Genomic DNA, 21,699 nt, shown 5'->3' with positions numbered 1-21,699 from the left:
TGATCCATGAACCTCGAAGCCGAGGGACCACTGGTAGGTACTCTACTTATGTACGGTAAGTAAGTACGGTATGTACCGTAGGAGCACCAACCATGCCACAAGTTCTCGGTGTTCGTCGGCGCCATCATGTACCGTACATACCGTCCATGCTCTACATATCAAACGCATGCCACCCACCCGTCCGCTCGCCCGCCAGCCCGCCCGCCGGTGGACCGTGCCTCGCTGCAGTGATCCTACCACCTACTAGTACCGGTAGTATGAATTCTCGCCCTCTGGATTACCGGTTTCTATCTACGGTATGCACGGCATGCACGGTTTTTATGTATGCATAGCAGAGCGCTCAGTATAGCCCTCGACCCGGATTCCCAGACGGGGACGGAGCGCGCCGACGATCGAAGCGTGCCGACCAATCAGCGGGGGGTCAGGGCTTTCCCGAACCGTCGTTCGTTATTCCTGCGCGCGTGATTGGCCGCGATACTACGAGTCTACGATGCGGCAGCAGTAGTGGCAGTGGGAGTGAGAGTGGGAGAGACAGTGGGAGAGACAGTGGGAGCGCGTGGTCCGTCCTCTGCCTCCTCCGCCGCCAACGTCTCTGCCCGAAATCCAACGAGACCTGCTGCTGCTGCGCTGCATTGCCTGCCTGTCAGGGCTTTGAAACACGACTTTCGGATACTTGGTCGAGAAGAGACTCGGGAGGAGAGAGACGCGGGCACCGGGCACTGGGCAGCAGGGCAGGGCAGGGCAAGACATGGCAAGGTATGTAGGGGAGAATGCTGGATAGCATGGCATAGCATAAGACATAAAAACCAACAGGTATGTAGAGTATCCATGGTTTGGTTGGGGTTGGGGTGAGGATGGGTACTAGGTACTCTACTGGGTATGTGGTATGATAGTAGACATCTAACCCGTCTGCGTGTACTGTACATAGAGTTGGAACCGGCCGGGATTCGTGTTGGTATATGGAAAGGGAAAGGGAAAGGGAAAGGGAATTGGGCATTCCAGCCTCCAGGCCGAGTTAGCTGCCGTGATGCGCTTGCGGCACAGTAGATAGCCAGCCAAGTACTTTTACCCACCCAGGTATGTGAAGTACGCATGATGGGGCCCGTCCATCCATCCATCCAACTATCACAGGTAGCAGCAGCGGCAGCAACAGGTTAGGTAGAGTAGAGTAGGCATGCGGACGAAGGTTTGCTCCACAGTTACCGGGCGGGCGAGTGACCACAATCGTGCCAATTGCCATAGTACTCTACCGTAGCTAGTATCAAGGCACTCTACTCTAAAATTTAAATTCACCCCCAGTCCCCAGTTCCCCAGCTTTCCCCAGTTACGGTATGTACCGGAACGACCAACCAACGGACGCACGCACGCTCGCACGCACGCTCGCAGTCCTTACCGCCCCCCAACAACAAGACGACGACCGAGGCGGTTTGGATTGCTGGGCCACGGGCCACGGAGCTCTCTCTCTCTGAAGGGTCAATACTTGTGTATGGTGTTGGTATTGGTGGTGGGAGGTGTTGTTGTGATGCCGAGGATACGCGGCTCATCATCTTTGGCTATAAATGTCTCAAGCCATCCATGCAGCCCAGTTGCAAGTCCAGCCAGTTCCCTGGTTGCAACTTTTGCAATCGAAGCTGTTGCCGTACCGTCTGTATGTAAGTAAGCCCAGTCCGACTGCTGCTGCTGCTGCTGATACAACTTCCCGTTCCGCCTATGTATACACGGTACACATGTACTCGACTTATCTACCATGCATACACAGAATGGGCGGGGGTTGCCGTACATACATAGGCCCGCAGTTATGATTGGTAGCCGGGGCTAACTACTAGTATTCGCCCCCTCGCTCGCTCGCTCTCTCGGCTCCCAACAACTTTACATCCGCGCCGCCAGGCAGAGGCAGGCAGGTAGGCAGGCTTGCAGCTGCGGGATTCGTGAGTGCGAGAATGAGATGCCTTCAAACAGGCAGAATTGCGACTGGCCTACCTAACTACATCCTATCGGCAGAGTCGTCCGTCCGCGCGGGGGAATCGGGGGGTCGCCACAGCGACGACTCGGAGCTACAGCAGCAAGCAGCAAGCAGACTAAATAAGTGATGGATGGATGGATGGATCGATAGGTAAATACTGCTTCCTGCTTCCTGCTTTCTGCTTCCTGCTCGTGTGTTCACGGGATCTGATCGGTCGGCAGGAAGCTTCCAGCTCCACACTGTACCTACTACTCCGTAGTAGAGTAGATACCGTGCAGCTCCACTCCCCTTCCTCCTCCACCCTCCACCCTCCCACCCCCTCAAAAAAATGAAATAAAATCTCTGATGCGATAGAGCTGCGGAGTGAACCTGGTCTTTGACGGATGGGCGGCGCTCGAGTGGAGCGGTACTCGAGTGGAGTACATATGGTGTTTACATACCATACATATGCTGGGCCGCCGCTTCAGCCAATACCTACTTCCCCACCCCACCCCACATACCAAAGTAACTATGCTAGATACATCTCAACTTACTACATACATACCGTGCGTACCGCACCGCGCCGCACTGGTACTGGTACGGGCACTGGCGACTGGCACTGGCACTGGCACTGGCACTGGCACTGGAGGCCACGCCGAATCCAGTCCGTGGGCTGGCTGTCTGCGGGGTTGGGTTCAGGGTTCCACCTGCAGGTTTCAACGAGACCATAGGTATGGCATATGGCACTCTGTCCAGCTATGTAGGTAACTTATAGTGTTTACTTGGGGTACTTACTTGGGCACCTACCTACTTCATACTTACATGCTCTACTATAACTAGAGTAGAGCGGAGAGAGAGATATATAGCGAGTATGTAGGAAACTAGAGTAGAGTGGAAAAGCCATCCTTCCCTGGCCTTAACACTTGACATTCCCGGGTACTCTAGATAGTTACCGTACTGTGTGGATCTACGCACGCACGTATGTCTGTATGTATGTACGTGACAGGTCTGCACCATAACCGGCTTTTGCCCACCCGCATCTACATACACCCCGTGGCCCATGGTCCATGGTCCATGGTCCGCGGTCATGTCCATGGTCGATCGCGGCGCGGGAGGATGCCCTAAACGGGTTATGGCGACTGGGGAGTTGAAGCTTCTTCTTTGAGAGAAGATGCAGTACATATGTAGAGTGCGGAGAGCAGAGATCCATTATCCAAACGCGGCCTTCAGGTTTCGAGACGGCCGCGCTGTGGGGGGTGGCTATAGGGTATTCCTGTTTCGACCATGCACATTCCTCCTACTCATGTAGGTATATGCTCAGGTATCTGGTGGGGCGGCACAAAACGTGCCGTCGATCCGGATCGATGGTTCTGGTTCTGGCCTAGGCGGCGATGGGGAGGGAAAGCGAAGAAGGAGGAGGAGGGAGGAGAGGGGGGGGAAGGTGTTTCTCACATGCTAGGATGTGTGAATGGAGGGATGGGGGGATATGCAGAGCATCCAGGCAAACATGTCAAGGCCAAACGTTAATCACGGTCAAAGATTCCGTGGTTATCGCAAAAAAGCAACCGTGTCACGAACGACCACGGATTCGGCCGCTCGAACCGAACATGTTCCCTCCCTCTTGCTGTTGCTTGTTGCTGTCCAACCGTGGTCCCGTGCAATAGGTAGCCATCGACCGGGTTGGAAACCTGTCTCGCAAATGCAAACAAGCAAAAACCAAACAGCGAGGTGTTGAGATCTCCAGGTTGCAACACAAATAAATAAAAAAGATAAAAAAAGCTGTGGCTCTGCTATCAACACCAGGAGGATGCCCCCCGGAGGAGCAACGCCGCTTCCTCTCTCTCGCTCTCTCTCTCTGCTGATGCCCTATCACACGTACATTCCCGGCCGCGGACTGGAGCCGTCCTCCCCGGAGGTCATGGGCGGCATGGATGAATGCATCAACCGCGACGAGGAGCCGTTGCAGGTTCTCTGTCGCCATCTTCTGGTGTCACTCATGGATATCTGCGGTGGGGCACGATGGCAAGAGTCCACCCATCGACGGACGATAACCAAGGCGGCGGTCGAACAGGTGCCATATGTAGTAGATAGAGCAGTGGCATTGCCCACGCCAACGTCGTCGTCGTTCGTCGTTCGTCGTTCGTCGTTCGTCGTCGTCTGTAGACGATAGTTAGCCGCAGGCGTAGTTAAGTAGTGTTCCGTCCGTGCCCCCTTACTTCCTCGCGCCTGCCTGCGAACCTCTTCACCGGAATCGCACCGTGTGTGCCATGTGGTAGTATGGACTTACCTAACATACATACATACAACCGGAGGAGAGCCTCCAAGTAGATAGCAGCCAGATGGGACCCCACACGATGGGGGCGGGTGATTCTCGTTGCTGCCGAATATGTGCATAGGTATTGGCGTCCTGGCATGAATGATGATTACTATACTTAGCCGCTCATCACTGGTATGTAGTCCGACACGGCGATTCCCATACTATATAGATGCCCCCATTAATGCTTATAATTCCCGCGGAGAGAAGGCATGCAATCATCAATGCCTGTCTGTCATCCTGCCAAAGCGGTATGTACATATCACATGTATCATACTTGATGCCCACAAAAGTATCGTATGCATACTCTACATACTGCGCGACATTTCGAACCGAGCAGCCCCCAACGTGCAACAGATAGTTTCGTCGGGAGGAGGGTGGGAGTACATAGAAAGGGGGCGTGTTTGCCTGTCAGGACTCTGGCTCAACAACGGTTCGATAAGAGAGCTTTGCCGGTGGCATCGGTGAGGGGTTTTATCACCGGGGGTCATAGTGGTGCTTCTCAGCTTCTGAAGGTCGTCAATGATGGGGCCGTGGTCAACGTTAGCTCTTGTATCACACAAAACGATCCAACTCCGCCATTGCTGCACTGATTGGCATCCAACGACATGACACTGAACCCCCCCGACGGCCGAAGCGATGCGAATTTGAACCGATATAAAATGGAGAAACTTTGCTCTCTCTCTCCCCGCGAGACACGCTGCTCTCGTGGCGGTGGTCGCGGTGAAAGTACATAGGACTCCGGAGTCTCCTTTTCGTCCGGCCAGCAAAGAACATTTTCCCTGCTGACGCTGACTAGAAGCTGTTCCGAGTATACGAGTGTGTAAGTTCAAGCCTGCCAGAGTAGAGTAAGCAGGCACATACCAACGTCTTAGGTACCGTGTTGTGTCACTCACCAGACGGCTGGCAGACGCTATGGCCGTTCCACGGTCCATGCGTTCCGCTCACACACACACACACACACACACACACAAGTACTCGTACAACCTACATACGGTAGGGTGGAAACTCTGCACACCTCCCGTTCATTCGAACGCATTCTCACCTAGCGGAACTTGGCACGCTGATCGTCCACGCCTCCCATGATCCTATGCATATCTATCATCCATGGGGGATGTTTCGATTTCAGGCTGAAGCCGAACGTGGAGGATCGAAGCGGGTGTTTCCCTTTTTTTAGGATGCACACATATGCATATATGCATACAGAGCTTACAGTACTTTAGGGCTCCGTTTCTCGCCCGGTTTTCGTCGTGATGATGCGCATATCAGTGTCTCAGTTCTGGACACCGGTGCACCAGTGGTTATAACGCATCAACACGCATTTGGAGTCTTGGGAAAAAAACCCTCGTTTGTAGTAGTTACCGCGGTACTACCGCTTTCGCGCAATGGCAATGCCTCTAACTATTTATGCTGAGTCCCCCGCGTGCCCCCACCACTTCTTTCTTAATGTGCAGGTGCTGCCAGGCAGTCATGTCCCGTGTTTACTCGCTTTCCATGGTAGTCGCGCTTAACGCGGTTGTATGCATAATCCCATGCGACAGCAATAATACCCAGGTACCACAACACTCGAGCCGAGAAAAGAGCACTGTGCATTCTTCTTCTTCTTCAATAGCAATGCCCAAGCAAAATCAGTGGCCAGCCTGTCCACCAGGAACTCTCGAGTCTTGAGAAACAGTCCGCACACCAAAGAAATGAACATCCATCCGAGTTTCCACCCGGGGGGAGCTCTCCGTATCAGCTGACGTACAGGTCGGTCGACATCTAGCGGAACTAGAGTGTGGACTATATCCCACCCGAACCAGGTAACCAGGTGTGTGGGAGGAGGTGGAGGGAGGAGGCTGCCAGGGAGTGACGAAGCTAAGTATAAGGGCTTGCTTGGGCTCACCGTTTAACGGCACCGCTTGCGTAGTTGCGGCACTACGGGAGGCAAATTTTCTGGGGGCGTCTGGATGGCTCGACTCGAGCTAGGGAAGTGAGAGAGAAAGAGGACGAGGACGAGGACGGCCGAAGCTGGAAGAAGGGAAAAGAAAAATCCCAAGCCATCTCGATTCAGCACTTCCGGCCGAGCCTCCTGAGTCCTATCAGGTTCAATACTGCGAACTTCGAACTTGGCCGACTGTACGTACGCACCTATGTGCGTACCTGGTTCTGACGGACGCTGCGTTGTTTGGTGACCGGCCAGTCTGTTTCCACCGCCTCCAGTGTCCACTCGTGGACGGTGGCCACCGGCACCCCATTCTGCTCGCTCTCCAACAAGAAAAAATCAATTCTGCACCCAGCCGACATTTCCGTACATACATACCAACGTACATAAGGATTCCGCAGTGAAAGGTAACTAATCTTGAACAGGCGTCCTGCAGAGCTGTAGAGCAGCTATTGAGGGAGAGACAAGTGAATAAGTGAATGCACCACCACGTTGCGCGGCCCACGACGATGCATGGAAAGAAGGCCGGCGGCGAGACTCGAGATCGGGTTCTCTCGAAGTTGACGATGAGTGGTCCGCATATACACACACACACATGTCATACCAGCGCCCAGGGCCTGCTCGTTGGCTGGAGTACTGCTGCTGCTGCTATGATACCTTCCCGGCGATGCGAAGGGCCCTGCTATAGTCATGTATGATACATATTCTACATACTCGTTCAGCAATCGGCTGGTAGATATACCTAGGATGTCAACATATGTACAAGGTGCATTTCGAGCATCTTCGAGAGCGGAAAGCTAGGTATCCGTTCATGATGGTAAGATCTGGATATGGGGCAGAATCCCCACCAGGTATTTGCCGGCCAAAAATCAAACATTAGGTTCATTTTTCCTAGCACACGGATTATACGAGTAGGGTAGGGAGGGTATCTATCAGTTAAAATTCTCCGGTAGGTACTCTAAGTTGTTCAACCAGCGGTAACAGGATATGTATACATTGCTCGCTCTCGAAAGGGAAGGCAGTCACTTTGCAGGGGGGGATCACGGTGCCGGGGAAATCACTCCCGAAGAAGGTCGGTAAAAGGAGAGCTTTCAGCTTTCAGAAGGGAATGTGAAAGGCCTAAGGAGTTCTTGGAGGAGGTGGGTATAAAATAGCTATATCAGCTTGCCCTGGCCGGGTGCTTTCTCCGCCAGTGCTCCGAGCTCGAGGTCGAGGTCGTCAATACCGTGCGATACCTACCTACTTCTGACCTATGGCTGGAGCGGAGCGTCAATACTCCATGGCTTTCCTCTTCGAGAACGGACCGTCCCGACTCCCCCAGTAGATAGATACATCATACCAACCCGTATGTATCCATATGTCCATATCCAGGACTGTTGCCTGGCCTTACCTGGTCTGGCCCACCACTACATACATACAATGATATTCCTCACAACGTTTCCCCGATCCCGCTCCCTGCGCCTTCCGCATTGCGACACTGGCCGCGTGCAATGCCCTTGTCCGCAGGCATTCGCTCTTCCAAACAGATTTCTTACCCACGGTTACTTCCCCCCTCACCCCTCACCCCTCACCCCTCCATCCGATATGCATCCATCTCGAGCTCAAATGTATTTAGAGTACCTACTTTTTACTCTCCGCAATCCAGAGTAGAGTAGATTGTTCGTCGCCCGGAAACTCCGCTCGAACTCAGCAATACCGCAATATGTAGTGCAGCGCAGCGCAATAATATAATATAACCGTCAGCAGCAGCAGCAGCAGCAGCAGTAGCACGGGCCAGGCAGGCGGACACCATGGTGGGGCTGCAGCAGCGTATAGTGCAGTGGCGGAATAGTCGGGAAGCATAGTTAGGTAGTCTGCAGCTGGCGATGATGGATGGCTCGCATCACAGCTCATGACTCGGCTCGTTCTCGAGAGATTATTCGACAGTCAGTGCGGTTACCGAAATCGAAGCGCCCGGGGGGGTTATGCCGTGCTCGTGCTCGTGCTCGTGGGGTACGGTTGGAGTACGGCAGTGGCTGTGATTACGCCAGCCCTCATGTGTGCATACCAGTTAGTCCTCTCGCGACCATCCTGTGGGATGACGGGGGCAACCAACTCCAACTCGATGCTGTGGATATCGTACTCATATTTGCTTTTTCTCAGTTCAGTTCAATTCCGTCTTTTTTTTCTTTTTCCAACAAGTGGCGGGTGGATGGATCTCTTTGCTTTTTCCTCCCTCTTCTTGCGTCAGCGTCCAGCCAGTCCACACATGCGCTTCCCTCCCCCCCACCTCCCCCATCTCCCCCGCAGCTATCCTTCCCACCACCACTGCACCTTCTTACCTACCTCAATCATTGTCACAACGACGATGATGATGAGGTGTGGGAACGTGCATGCAGACTCCCTTGAGACAAGTGACAACCTGGTATCTATCATGGACGCTGATGCTGATCAAACGGTCGTGTCGCCATGCCCTTGTGGGATGTGTGCGATGCGTGCCACAGACCCCCCCTTCCTCCCATCCACATGCACACACAACCACACACACGGCACGAACGTTGTAAGTTATGCTTATGTGCGTAGGTACGTGCGTGTGCGTGGTTGTGTGTGGTGCGTGTGCGAGCTTGGTGAGGGAACGCAAGTTAAGCAACATGACAACGGGAAATGGTACATAAGTAAATATTTTTTTTCTTCTGGGAATTGCGGATGACCACCATGCGGGTTTGAAGACAAATGCTTTCCAATAGTTAGATACTAACCTCATAAGGTACTACTTATGCAGTTGGTGATCCGTGCTTCCATGCTCTCGCGCGCCCCACCCCGTTATCCATGGCCACCTGCGCATGCTGTGCACTCGGGTGTACTACCTCACCAGTTTTTCCCCCATACAGCTTAGCGTTTTCCCCCATACAACTTAATCACAACCACTCACTCATTTCACTGTATCTGGCTTAGTGAGCTCCTAATATAGACTAGTGCTTATAATTCGTAATGGTGGTGAGGAACCACTTATTGGCAGCTCCTGGTACATACGACGTACCAATCGCCGCGATGAATCCCCGAACCCTCTAACTAGCATGCAGACGGCGATCCGCTAGAGGCCAGAGTGAGCATGCATGAATGAACGGCCTCCGATTCGAACTGAGGGTTGTGGTGTCGGGTGTCGAGTTGCGGATCATGAGGGATCATTCAAGCTTCAAGCGTCCCGCGCACCGCACCACGATGAGAGGAGCAACACGAACGCGCCCTCTTCTCCGTCCGGCTCAAGTATGTATAGAGTACAAAAAGCCCAGCGGCCTCCGACTTCAATTGGGCAAACGCAAATGCAAAAGCAACCGCAAACGACGACCCTCCTCTCCTCCCTTCCTCCCACCAGGCTACAGCTCCCCCACCCCACAATGCCACCGGTAACCACCTCCGACTCACGCCAAAACCTTCTCTGCGATAGCTGCAGCACGACAATAGACGACGCGCCACTGATCCACCTGTTACACAACTGCAGCCACCTATTCCACCTAGACTGTCTAATCGACGGAGTATTCGCGCGTCTGCGCTGTCCCATCTGCTCCTCCACGATTGAGCGCGCAGAGATGGCGCAGGACCATTGCAGCCCTTTTGTGCGCATGTCGCTGGAGGATATATTCGAGGAGGGCGTCATGCGCGCTAATCGCAGACGGCTCAGGGCGAAGTGAGCATGCATGCATGCTTGATCACTCGCCGTGGGAAATGTGTGGGGTTGTAGATGAAGTTGAACTCTCTACTACTAAAAGTACATGACTGGATGGACCAAAGCGAGCTGAGTGCGCGTGTACATATGCAAGAAAGCAAATAAAATGATGATACCTCTCCAGAGAACGGAAAAGAAAAAAACAAACCCGGCCAACTGAAAAACTGCAAACCTAGAAGCGGGAGAAGAAACGAAAGAAAGAAAGAGCCCACAACTTGAATGAAGAAAGAAACCTGATTAAAAGAGAGATGGGCAAGCCTACTATAGTGAAGCACATTAAATCTAAGTAGGTAGTTGCCCCATATCCTCCGTTGCCCTGCCGCTTCTCAGTTTCCGTCCGAAGACGATGAGCTGGAAGAAGAGCCGGAAGACGAGGGTGATGCGGTCACTGTACTGGTTGCCGCCGCGGTGACGCTAGCAACACCTTTCTCTCTTCCCTTCCCCAAGCCTCTGATTTTTACCTCGGTCGACGTACTCCTCGGTCTTGTCGCCTCCGCCGTCAACGACCTCATCCGCGGAGCTTTGGCAACAATCCTCTTGCTGTTTGCCATTGCCGGTGGAGCTGGAGCTGGAGTGACGTTTTCTGGCGCCGACTTCTCGTTCAGACGCGGCCTGCCCCTGCCCCTGCGTTCAGCCGTAGGAGTGGCTGCGTAGCTGCCCTTCCCCATTCCACGGACATGGGGACTGGCAAGACGAGGTCTCCCTCGGCCCCTGCCGGTTCCCTTGAGCACACCTGGCCGGCCTCGAGTGCCCGGAGGTAGTGGGACGATCTCGAAGCGAGTAGGAGGGATCTCGCGGATCTTGGCAAGGAAAGCGGATGGGATGAGCGGCTGGGAAAACGACAGGTGCCTCTTCCTGTGAGACGACTGGTGGGGAGACGGAGACACTGGCGTTGGCGACGACTGGTGGACAGACTCGCCGTTCGTGACGGTATGGATGCCGTTAGAAGCGCCGACCCCCACAAGGGCAGGATCGATATTCATGGAATACGGATCTTCTGATGGTTTGTTTTCATCCGTTGCGGCGTCCTTGGGCTGTTCTCCGGCCCTTGGAGCAATCGTCGACAATGGCATGCCATCAAGGTGCTCCGCCTGGGATCGTCCCATGATGTATGGACTCCAGACCAACGCCTTAGGATTTAGCTTGATGTACCCTTTTGCCTCCCAACGTTCAATGAGGGCCTCAAACAGCGCATGATCCAGACGCAGAGCATAGTAACCCGTCACAGGATCTCTAATCAGTGCATTCAGGGCTTCCAATCCACATATGATGTCGTCGGTAGTCATCCCGGTGCGTCGTGACAGATCGGCGATGGTGAGTGCATCTTTCTGGTACCGCAGCTCATAACAGAGCTTCAGTTTCCAATAGTTCCGGTAAGATACAAGTCCCAAGTCCGAAAAAGGCTTTTCGGGGGATCCCGTACGTTTCTCAACCCGGGAAAGTAGGTACGAAAAGTCAATCAGAAGGTTGCCGTAGCCCTTGCGCTGGTGAATTGGCAATGTGATGATACACGAGACGTTATTCTGGCTGCCTTCTCGTTTCTCCTGCACCCCGATGAAGTGTCAAATAAAGCTCCGTACAACCTGCATTGCCGGTTCTGGGATAGGGTACGAAAAAGGAAAGTAGCAAGGATAACGTACCTTTGAAAAGTATCCCACAAGGTGCATTCCATATTCGTCGCGCTCGGTCATCACGTAGAACAGAAACGGATGTACATCATAGTACAGCGTTTTCGAGCCCAAAAACAACTTCGCCATGAGACACAGATTCTGGCAGTACACCGGATGTTTCCGTCCGTCAATCTCGAATACCGAAACAGAGCCATCTCGGTAGATCTCATCGCCTGGTGGATGCTTGGCGGGACATTTCATCTGAACGGCAACACACGTTAGCTTTGGCCTTCTTCAATAACCGAGGTGATTGTTCATGACCGAGAGTCGCGAAGAGGACGGCCAACCTTGTGTCTCCAACAAACGTATTCACTATTCATGTACTTCAGGCAGAACTCGCATATCCACAGGATTTTATTCAAGCTATACTCCGCGGGATACGGCGCAGCATACCAGGTGTCTATCTCGTGTTCGCCAAAGTGTATGCACTCGATTAGGCTGGCTTCTCCTATGCGTTTGGCTTCCTGATCTCTTTCTCGTCGTCCATGTGTGTAGGGATTCATGGTCTCCATGAAGTCGATCCTCATTTTCTGCTCATCTTCGGCCTTCTTTCGAGCTACATCGAACCGGGTCCGCTCCGATGTGCCGGGGAGCGTCTCCTTAGTAATCGATTCCTTCTCGGTGAGAATCCCACCATATGGTTTCGATTTATCATCGTCTGGTATGATAGGGTAGAGAGTGGTTGAGGCGGTCAGGCTCGCCGATGCTGCTGATGCAATTTGTTTCGCAATAGGCGTCGAGCTTCGAGCTGATCGACGCTTCAGAGCAGTAGCTGCCGTCAATGGAAACTTGCAAGCCTTTTCCAGCTTACTGGGATTTAGACCTTCAATTTGAACAATCAAATGGTGTGGTCCTCTGTTCAATGAAACTTTTGGCCCAACCAACTTCCGCCTCTTGCGCGCGCCATTTGTGAGCGGTATGTCGTTGGGTTCACCTTTATCATGTTCCTCCACATCGGCGGCGACTCCATTCACCTGCTTTGGGTTATCTCGTCGTTTTCGCCGTCGGGCGATTGGCGCATCGTCTTCATCCATGTCATTGGCTTTGCGCTTGCGCAGACTTCTAAAATCTTTGGCCTTAGGAGGGCTTTTGCGCTGTGCGACTCGCGATTCCGGGTGTGGCCGACGGGACCCCGGTCTCAAACCATTCGCTGCGCAGGTGGGACATCGCCATGTGGAGGATTCTGAACAAAGAAAAAGACGTCAGGCAAATGGGACTAGCGCTCCTAGCGAAAAAAAGACCACCGACCATCGTCAAAAGCAGATTTCACCCCGCCAGCGTCGGTCGCGTTCCGGTCGCAGTTCCGATGTGCTATAATCATACAATGTCAGTTTTCATTGCAGTCACATTTCGGAGATGATATTCGTACAGAATGCCTTACAAACAGCACATCCAAGTGGCTCCTCAAAGTCGGACGCTGGATCATGATCCTCGTCGTCTTGACAATGTCTAACATCTAATCAGCCTCATCAGTTCTTCGTAAATGCCGAGCTCAGGGACGCGCACATGCATAGATGGTTGCTCTCTTTCTCCTCATCGTCGTCTCCGCCATCACCCCAATCGCCCTCCGATCCAGATTCTTCGGAGTGTTCCGAGACGATAGATGATGCTTCCTCCACAAACTCGTCATCTTCGTCATCGTCACCGTCACCGTCACCATCATCGTCAGCGTCGGCATTATCGTCGCTCGCGCTGTTGGTCATTTCTTCAAGCTCGTTCTAGTTCACAATGTACCGTCAGCATCCGCCACACTCAGCTCGGCTCGTCATCATATCCAAACATACCAGTACTCTCGGGTCCTTCCCCCTCTGTGGAGCTTTCACCGGCGACTTCTGCGGTGGAGCCTTCTGTGGTGATTTTCGCGGAGATTTCTGAGGAGTCCTTCTGAGAGTCTTCTGAGCCGGTGGTATGAGTCGCATAGGATTACGAGTAGGAGTAGTAGCCTCTCCTCCCTTCTCAGAACCTCCCATTTCCTCCTGCATGTCCATCTCGGTGTCCATGTCCACTTTCTGTGCCCGCTCCTGCCTTACGCTTCCCACCGCCACATCCCGCGCCGGTCCAGCAACCGGAGCTGAATCTGGGATCGGAGCTCCGGCGAGAAGCGTAAGATGCGGAAGAGGTAGAGGAAACAATGCGACGGTAGGCGGGTGTTGCACGTGGCTTTCGGGACCTTTAATGCCCGGCAAAGTGTGTCCGTCCACGATCTATCTTGTCACTTGTACCGCGAAAACGGTACCGAGTGACTGTCGCGTGGGAAAGACTATCGAAAGCTCTCGAGAGCGTGGGAAGTCGAATTGTTGCGGTCGATCGGACGAGTCACAGGTTGTAGTGAAGGTTGTTGCGAAAGCGCGTGCGGTTCGGTGTTGCAGTCAGACGTGTCGTTTTGTAGCGCTGCTGGGGTCGAGAAACACGGGTAGCAGCCGAATGGAAATGTTTACGAGAAGAGAACTGTCATGAGTGAGAACTGGTGTGGGTATCTCAGCGCAGGTTTGGGAAGCAACTCGAACGCAACAGGAGACAAACTTGAATTGGTTAGACTGCTACTCACTCGCCAAACCAAACCGCGTTGCACATCTGGCTTGGCAGTATGACATAAGCGAGAATACCGGTGGAGGGGGGTGGTTTCCCGCTCGCACACAGCACCGCACCAACTTGCCGAAACCCGCTGCGAACCAACCTCCGCAACCGAAAGAAGCTCTGAGCAAAATCAAACCGGAACACCAAGAATCGAGTACGAGATCCCCGCAGTTTGACGGCTAGCAATACTAATCCATATCTGTTCGCAGAAAACCGCAATCATGGGTGTCCCGTTCGAATCCCTCCTCCCGTATGCGATCATAATTACCGTACGTCCTCATCGTCAACACGTGTTCGAGATCCTTCAACGAAGCTAACGATGGCGATATTGGTGCTCTACAGATGTTCGGTCTCTCTGGTGGTGTGAGTTGTCCGTGCTCGTTGTGTCGACTCCGACGACGAGGAGGTTGATTGACTGGTTGCTTTCGTCAAGGCTGTGTCCGGACTCCGCTATTTGCAGGCCGACAAGCACAGAGGAAGGCACGGCCTCGATACGTGGGATATTGTTTGTGACACCGCCCTCCACATATACACACCATACATGCTAACTTGGTTGTCTTTGCGATGCGAAGAACAGTATGTTGGCCACCAATAGCGATCTTTCAGAACTGCGTACTGAATTCAAGTGTCAGTGATGGAGCGTGATCGCCGCCTTACCGGTTCGATGTACGGCCAGAGGGACGCAGTCGTAGCCCCCCGCAACTTTGCTGTGAACTCTGCCTGGAGGGTATGTTGCCTGCTCCCACCCCCCGCTATAAGCCGTAGGTCGCTAATGTCGCCAATCATATAGCTTGAGAAGAGAGCCACGTAAATCGCCATGGAGTGAGCGGAGATGCAACGTTTCGATAGACGCTGTTTTACTAGTACCTCAGAACTTGCAAGCGATTGGCCGTCATATTATATACTGAACCTACTGTTTGGCGTTATGTTCTTATGCCGAGACCTTCTTCACGATACCTTGTGCAGTTAGTAATGTTACCATGCCATCGTGGAATTGCCGAATTGCTCGCTTCATGTTCTTCTGATATGTTCTGCTGCCACTTTCTCGTCCCCCGTCAATATAGCCCCAGCCCACTTGAACCGCTACCATTTCCCCTCGCACCACGTCTTCTTCTCTGGTAAACCTACCGGCCAGCATTTCTCCCACCGCAAACCCATGCACAATGTACTCACCTATCCATACTCCCTCCCCTCGGCAACTTCTCGAAACTCACAAAATGCTTCTGATCCCAAAAACAAGTTATTTTCACGTCCATCATAAAGCACAGTCCCTCACCCCAGAAATCCGGCAATATCACGATCCTCACAACCGAACATCCAGCCGAGTGACAACCCCACATGCTTACTAACACTGCCAAGCCGCCAAAGTTTCACGAACGAGCAGTTCCACCCACAGAATCCCCCACCACAGCTCTCGAGCCTCACCTCACAACCACCACCACAATGCCGCCGCCAGTAGCCGCCGCCGTCCGCGACAAAGTATGCTTCTTCCGCCTACCCCCCATCTCTGCCATGCACTCGCTAACACATCGATCACCAGGTCGCCCGCCTCCCGCCCCTCCCCAAACTGCGCGTGCGCCGCCCGAACAAGGAAGTTCAGAACCCGTGCGTGGGTGTGATGTCCCAGCTGCTCGGATGCTGGGCGTCGTCGGGCTACACTATTGAGGGATGCGGAAAGCTGGAGGAGGCGCTGAGAGGTTGTATGGACACAAAGGTATGTCCCCCCCCATGTGCCGAGGTGGGAGCCCGGGATGCTGACAGGATCCGCGAACAGAAAAAAGTCCAGCAACCGAAGAGTACCATCAATTACCATCTGTCGAGGTTCTATGCCAACCTTGTTGGTCCCCATAAGAGGAAGCGGTAGAGGAGCAGGCAGGAGGAGAAGAGGAGGAAGGGTGGGCGGGTGTGGGCAGTGTACATTAGGCGTATGGGTGGAGATTTCACGGCCATACACGGTTCCTCGGCGAGGTTCTGTCCAATGCCATGAACGGGGAATTGAGTGCAGAGAGAAATGTGTACTTGTACAGTAGTTTAGACGCACATACAGACGAATGCATTCAACGTACCATATAACACGGAGGGGAGTGCGTAATCGAGTCTACCTCGTGCATTCCATATCAAAACAAACCCCAGCAAAACAAGAGATCGGTTTATATCTACAAAACTCTCGTCCAATGCACAGAAACACCGCCTATTTTCCCTCCTTCTTCTCTATGTACTCCACCAGTTGCTCAATGGTACACACCTTGAGCCCCCACCTCTTACCAAACTCCAGGCATTCATCCCGCCTCATCATCAGCCCATCATCCTCCTTCACGAGCTCACATATCGAAACAGCCTGGTTCTTCCCTGACAATCTCGCAAACTCGACCGCAGCCTCAGTATGACCCCTCCGCTCCCTCACTCCGCCATCGACCGCGCGCAGCGGAAACATGTGTCCGGGACTCCTGAAATCCGCCGCGGTAGCGTTGGGATCCGCCAGCTTCCTTGCGGTGAGCGCGCGGTCGTATGCGGATATGCCGGTGCTGATGGTCGGGTCCCGCGCATCGACGCTCACGGTGAACGCGGTCGCGTGCGGCTCTTGGTTGTTTACGACCATCTGTTGGAGGCTGTACTTGGTGATGAGGGCGGGGGAGAGCGGGGTGCAGATCAGGCCGCTGGTGGGGGAATGCCGTTAGCTACTACTCTCTCTCTCTCTCTCCCTCTGCAGCGCAGGGGGGAAAGCCCGGACGCACCTCGTCCAGCGGACCATAAACGCCATCTTCTCTGTCGTCAGGTCTTCCGCGGCTATGAGAAGGTCGCCTTCATTCTCGCGGTCGGCGGAGTCGAGGACTACGATGAAATTGCCGGCGGCGAAGGCGGCGATGGTCTCGTCTATTGTGTTGAAAAGTGGTGAGGCCATATCGTCAATTCTGTGTTTATGATGAAGTCGAAGATTGAATGTGGTATTTGGCTGGAGCTGTCGAGTAAAGTTCGTTCGTTGGTGGTGGAGGAGGTGGTGGTGGTGATGATGATGGTGGTAGCGGTGGTGGTGGGGTGTCTGCTTGCTCGTATAACCGCTCGGGAATGCACACCAGTGGGGCCTGGGCCTTTAAACGTACGCCTCGGATCAGGCCTCGGTGTCAACGCATCACCGAAACTCTGACTCTAAAATCCGCTCCGAGGCTGCGGGGAAAACCGAACCTTGTCACATAGCCGGGCCGCCCGCTGCATGCTAGGTAAGAGTTTGTAAAACGTGACAAAAGCCGACTAAAGTGTGTTTGTAAGGAACTTCTTGGTCAGCGATCTGAGGGCTCCCACCGGAACCGCCTAGAACGCGCCCGCTGGTAGCCGCCGGTTAAGCACATCATGGGGAATTGCACTTTCTCTTTCCCTCCATAACTATCTCACGATGTTCGGGTTTATCGACTCGTTACGAAATCTTACAAACAACTCCTCCATTCTCTTAACTACAACAGTTGCAGCTCATGTGCACGCAGTCGGTCCCAGAATGGTATCCCAACTTGGCCACAACGCAAAGGTTCTACCTGAGGGTGTCTCGGACCACGGAAATACAAGTCGAGGATCTTCCCCAAGCCCCACGAAGGAATCTTTACAGCGCCGGACGGATATGGAACATTCCCGAGGGATTGAATGAAGCTCCAGCTTCAAGATGACCTAGGGGGTACGATACCTTATATCGATCAGTATGGGCCGCATCACTTCCGTCCCTCCACACCGTATTCACAGCACATGGAGACGAAGAGTTCCGATTCACAACCACACCACCTTTCTGCCTGTAATTACGCTGTTGGGGGTAGACACTGATGAGCCTCCTCCAATACCTCCACACGAAGATCCGAGAAGCCCGTGCATCTAGAGAAAGAACTCGCTCGAGACCCAAAGATTCAAACCGCCCGCGCAACCGCCGTCGCCGCCGCAGCCGGGAGGATCCATTTTGTCCCCTCCAGTTTTGGAAGTACCGCACCATCCTCGCGTGGAGATATGTAACCGGCACCCGCTGCTTCACCCGCCGACGCTCCTTAGAGGCGATCAAGTGTCTCCTCCTGCGCGCATGGAGGAAGGTTTCGTGGTTCGTTGACCGAATTCTGCATGGCAGTGATGAAGACCCCCTCAAGCGCACATGGAGGAGGATTTCGCGAGTCGTCGAGAGAATTCTGAATAGCAGTGATGAGGGCCTTGTGTTTTGGGGAATACAAATCTTGTTGATATTGGTTAATGGGGCGCCGCTGCTGAAGCCACTGTGGGCTGTGCTGCGGGTTGTGGGGGAACTGCTCGCACACCTTCGATGGGAGGAACTGATTTTCCTTGGCGTGCTACTGGGGGAGGTTTCAGGGCTGTGGGTGTGGCAGGAGGTGAGCGGGCCCGTGGTGGTGGAAGATTCGGAGGAGCAGCCGGAGCAGATGAAGCAGACGAAGCAGATGGAGCAGATGGAGCAGATGAAGCAGACGGGGCAAACGGAGCAGACAGATGTGACCGGTAACTTCGCTGACAGCACCGATGTGATCAGTAGCGTCACTGACAGCACGGAGAGCTCTGAGGTAGGGTGTCCGCTTGGGATCCGCCGGCGTTTTTGACGGAGGAAGAGCTCTGAGCTTTCCATCATTTCTGAATACTGCATTCAATCAATATCATAGCACAGCCAGCTTTGCGCAGTTGGAAACTATATTTTGCGTTAAAAGAGCTTGAAGATCAAGTAAAACTGGCTATTCATAGCCGCACTTCAAGCCTTCAGCTATATACAGGCTAAGAAGCCTCCTTCCGCCCAAACAGATCCTTCCAAAAGTCCTTGAACCCATAATTAGGTTTCTCACTGTCATAAACCTTCGCCTGATGTGCCTCCCCAATTCCCAAACTCCTCACCAACCCCGACCTTTCTTTCCCCTTGACCGTCATCTTCGGTAGTTCCGGCCTCCTAGCCCTCTCCAGTATCTCCTCCGCCACTTGTGGTGCCACATCAGCAAAACAGCGGTCCAGCTCCCTCTCCAGAGTGAATATGGGTTTCCTAGCGATCTCTGGCGCCATCATATTGTAGCTCCTGCACAGCGAGTTCAAATTATCGATGCACAGTTGGTTGTATTTCAGCTCTGTCTTCTCCCACTCGGCGTCTCGGAAGACCTCTGTCGGTCCGGGAGCATACGCCGCCGCCGTCTCCTCTTCCGACACCTCCTCGCCCAGCTGCAACATCTTCTCCACCCGTGTCAACTTCACCCTCCTCGCCTCCGCCTGTGCATACCTCTCCGCTCGTGCACACATATCTTCCAGCGTGCCACCCCTCGCAGCAATTCCCCTCGCCACCCTCCTCTTCCAATCACTCCTGATCCGCACCCTAAACCCCTCCGCCTCCCTCCCCAGCTCCTGCTGCTTCTCCACCCATGGCGGGAGAATCTCCTGCTTCCTGATCATCTTGTTCAGGAAGTACTCCGTGGTATCGAGGAACGGCGAGCGCGCATTGTGATCTTCGACCCTCGGCTGGCCCCGGGGGATATTATCGAACTGGCCACGGGCACGCGCATCCTCAATCCGCTGGTCGGCGAGGGACATTAGAGCGGAGACGCTCGCGGCGGCCATGGGCCTGCCAGCCGGCTGGAACCGCTCACAGAACATAGCGCGGACCTGCGCCCGCTCGTCGGACGACAAGTTGGCATCCTTGGTGAGCGAGTACTCCAGCGCGCCGTCCCTTGCCCCCGCCACGCGCTCCGCCCGTGCAGGCCGCGGACCAAACGTGCTGTGCGGGCGTAGATCGACAGTCTGCGGAATGGGCTTTTGCCGCAGCGGCTTGTGCGCATCGGTGAGCATGCGGAGCACGGCGTCTTCCTGCGATTCGGTGCCGTCCCAGGGGCGCGTGGCGGCGAGGTCCCGCGTGTGTTTTGACGCCGAGGAGGGGAGCGCGGAGATGGAGATGGCGCGTGCGTGCGTGCTGCTGAACTCGGCCGCGGCAACGCGGGATAGAAGCGCGGACTTGAGGTCGTCGGATATTGCGGCGGTGGTGCTGGAGTCTGGAGTTTTGTGCGGTGAGGACAGAACGGCGTCTTCAGCCATCGCGGTGAAGCGCCGGGCGAGCGCGGATTCTTCTTCGTCTGGATTGCAGCCATCCGCTGCGGGTGGAATGCGTTTCCGGGCGGCTTCGGTCGTATGGCTATGGGCGGTCCCGGCCTCCCCCGCTGGTGGTGGCGACGAGCTCAAGATGGAGTATTTGAGGCATCCCCGGAAGCTGCGGGGAAGATTGTAGATGGTGTTGGGGTGCACGGTGCGTCTCAGCGACATGAGATACGGTATGGAATAGAGGGCGCAATTGAAGGTGGTGCAAGAGAGACGGTGGATAACGAGGAGTCGAGGAGGTTCATCATTTCATGGTTGGTGGGGTCGCCACTTGTGAGGGTTTGCCATGATTCATGCTTGCTCGGTATGAGGTTCCGTTGGCCGGAAGCTTGGCACGTAACTATCTTCGGCGGCATGAGACTGCAGGTAGCAATAGATATTGTCAATGGAGAATAGCCCAGTGCAAGGGTCTTGATATTACTTCGCAACTTGGTGTACAAGCAAAGTCGATCTCAAGGATGAACTTCCTACTTCACGCAACAAGTCTCAGTATCGACGGACGCCGTACACCTTTAATCCATCCCAGGATTCCAGCCAAAAAACAAGCGGATCCAATTCTTTCTGACACGCACTCGCCCAAGTCCTCCTAGCCTCTTGCCCTTCCACCACCACCCCCGCGTGCCCCTCTCGTCCCGCCTCTCCCCCGCCCTCCACCCCTCTGGAACCCACCCCTTCCACCGCGATCACCACCGCCCCGTCCTCCATGGTGTTGCTGTTGCTGCTGCGCCTGCTGCTCCTTGACGACTTCTATTATCTCCTCCGGCAGGCGGAGATACTTGATCTGCGCTGTATCAGCACCGTCTCATCCCCCATCCACCGCATCCATCCCATCGCCGCGAGCAAGCACGCATACATTGTTTCCGCGCACATAGGCCTCCGCCAGACGGTAGAAGCGGTCACCGTCCGGGGACGTCTGTACGACCTCGCGCAGGGTGAGGTTCATGTAGGTATCGCAGCTGACGAGATGGCCGTTGAGGGTTTCGCCGTTCTTGAGCTCAACGAGCATGGGGCTGCCCTGCGCGGCGTTGAGGAGCGAGAGTGGTAGCTGCGTGTGCGTACAGCATTAGCATTAGCATGCTCATTGAACGGATTGCTTCTCTTCCCGGTCGGCCGCCGCGAGAGGTGGAGTGGCCGACGAGGACGTACCATGACTGTTGTTGTTGTTGTTGTGAGTGATGAGGCGTGGCGCTCGTCGTTGGGTGGAATGTGGGGTGCAACGGCGGCAAAGAGGTGTCGTGAGATAGTTGCTAAGGTTATCTAACTATCAGATCAAATCCGGCGATGGACGGAAACGGCTAACTTCGCTTGGCAGATCGGATGGACGGTTGGTCACTCGGCACTTCTGACTTTACCCGCAGATTAGCCAAACAAAACACGCCATTAGTCGCCATAGAAGAGCAAACAAGCCGTATGCGACAATCAATTGACGTTCTCTTTCTCACTCTCACACGCCATTCAGCCATA

At 54.2% G+C, this 21,699-nt stretch overlaps 9 protein-coding genes across 9 annotated transcripts; 2 read left to right on the top strand and 7 right to left on the bottom strand.

Moving 5' to 3' along the window:
- Positions 1–408: 408 nt before the first annotated feature.
- BZA05DRAFT_22609 (uncharacterized protein) lies at positions 409–1,302 on the bottom strand. The gene has a single exon (XM_051479765.1). The coding sequence runs from the start codon at positions 1,116–1,118 to the stop codon at positions 486–488; it is 633 nt and encodes a 210-aa protein (XP_051344751.1). The 5' UTR covers positions 1,119–1,302; the 3' UTR covers positions 409–485.
- A 7,991-nt stretch (positions 1,303–9,293) lies between these two features.
- Positions 9,294–10,036, bottom strand: BZA05DRAFT_22533 (uncharacterized protein). Its single transcript, XM_051479757.1, has one exon. The coding sequence runs from the start codon at positions 9,857–9,859 to the stop codon at positions 9,356–9,358; it is 504 nt and encodes a 167-aa protein (XP_051344750.1). The 5' UTR covers positions 9,860–10,036; the 3' UTR covers positions 9,294–9,355.
- BZA05DRAFT_22530 (acyl-CoA N-acyltransferase) lies at positions 10,036–13,612 on the bottom strand. The gene is made up of 7 exons (XM_051479755.1): positions 13,341–13,612; positions 13,063–13,274; positions 12,926–13,012; positions 12,805–12,867; positions 11,844–12,739; positions 11,527–11,757; positions 10,036–11,430 (listed from the first exon to the last, which is right to left on the bottom strand). The coding sequence occupies exons 2-7, from the start codon at positions 13,232–13,234 to the stop codon at positions 10,213–10,215; spliced, it is 2,667 nt and encodes an 888-aa protein (XP_051344749.1). The 5' UTR covers positions 13,235–13,274; positions 13,341–13,612; the 3' UTR covers positions 10,036–10,212.
- A 580-nt stretch (positions 13,613–14,192) lies between these two features.
- BZA05DRAFT_383494 (uncharacterized protein) lies at positions 14,193–15,135 on the top strand. The gene is made up of 6 exons (XM_051482226.1): positions 14,193–14,287; positions 14,343–14,402; positions 14,476–14,496; positions 14,567–14,642; positions 14,760–14,860; positions 14,924–15,135. The coding sequence occupies exons 2-6, from the start codon at positions 14,355–14,357 to the stop codon at positions 14,942–14,944; spliced, it is 267 nt and encodes an 88-aa protein (XP_051344748.1). The 5' UTR covers positions 14,193–14,287; positions 14,343–14,354; the 3' UTR covers positions 14,945–15,135.
- Positions 15,136–15,576: 441 nt separating this feature from the next.
- On the top strand, positions 15,577–15,997 carry BZA05DRAFT_440740 (uncharacterized protein; the record flags this gene model as incomplete). Its single annotated transcript, XM_051486623.1, has 3 exons — positions 15,577–15,612; positions 15,674–15,847; positions 15,908–15,997. The coding sequence occupies 3 exons, from the start codon at positions 15,577–15,579 to the stop codon at positions 15,995–15,997; spliced, it is 300 nt and encodes a 99-aa protein (XP_051344747.1).
- Positions 15,998–16,194: 197 nt separating this feature from the next.
- On the bottom strand, positions 16,195–17,338 carry BZA05DRAFT_383490 (3,4-dihydroxy-2-butanone 4-phosphate synthase). The gene is made up of 2 exons (XM_051482225.1): positions 16,869–17,338; positions 16,195–16,790 (listed from the first exon to the last, which is right to left on the bottom strand). Exons 1-2 carry the CDS (start codon positions 17,033–17,035, stop codon positions 16,325–16,327), a joined length of 633 nt encoding a protein of 210 aa, XP_051344746.1. The 5' UTR covers positions 17,036–17,338; the 3' UTR covers positions 16,195–16,324.
- Positions 17,339–17,434: 96 nt separating this feature from the next.
- Positions 17,435–18,773, bottom strand: BZA05DRAFT_383487 (uncharacterized protein). The gene has a single exon (XM_051482224.1). The coding sequence runs from the start codon at positions 18,752–18,754 to the stop codon at positions 17,726–17,728; it is 1,029 nt and encodes a 342-aa protein (XP_051344745.1). The 5' UTR covers positions 18,755–18,773; the 3' UTR covers positions 17,435–17,725.
- On the bottom strand, positions 18,773–20,889 carry BZA05DRAFT_346655 (uncharacterized protein). The gene has a single exon (XM_051481198.1). The coding sequence runs from the start codon at positions 20,398–20,400 to the stop codon at positions 18,880–18,882; it is 1,521 nt and encodes a 506-aa protein (XP_051344744.1). The 5' UTR covers positions 20,401–20,889; the 3' UTR covers positions 18,773–18,879.
- On the bottom strand, positions 20,890–21,562 carry BZA05DRAFT_383481 (uncharacterized protein). Its single transcript, XM_051482223.1, has 2 exons — positions 21,382–21,562; positions 20,890–21,280 (listed from the first exon to the last, which is right to left on the bottom strand). The coding sequence occupies exons 1-2, from the start codon at positions 21,382–21,384 to the stop codon at positions 21,038–21,040; spliced, it is 246 nt and encodes an 81-aa protein (XP_051344743.1). The 5' UTR covers positions 21,385–21,562; the 3' UTR covers positions 20,890–21,037.
- Between the last annotated feature and the right edge of the window lie 137 nt (positions 21,563–21,699).

This window comes from Tricharina praecox (assembly GCF_024521635.1).
Source record: "Tricharina praecox strain CBS 144465 chromosome Unknown BZA05scaffold_1, whole genome shotgun sequence".
Taxonomy (NCBI): domain Eukaryota; kingdom Fungi; phylum Ascomycota; class Pezizomycetes; order Pezizales; family Pyronemataceae; genus Tricharina; species Tricharina praecox.
Note: the sequence above shows the minus strand (reverse complement) of the source record. Positions and strands in the feature narration are given on the sequence as shown.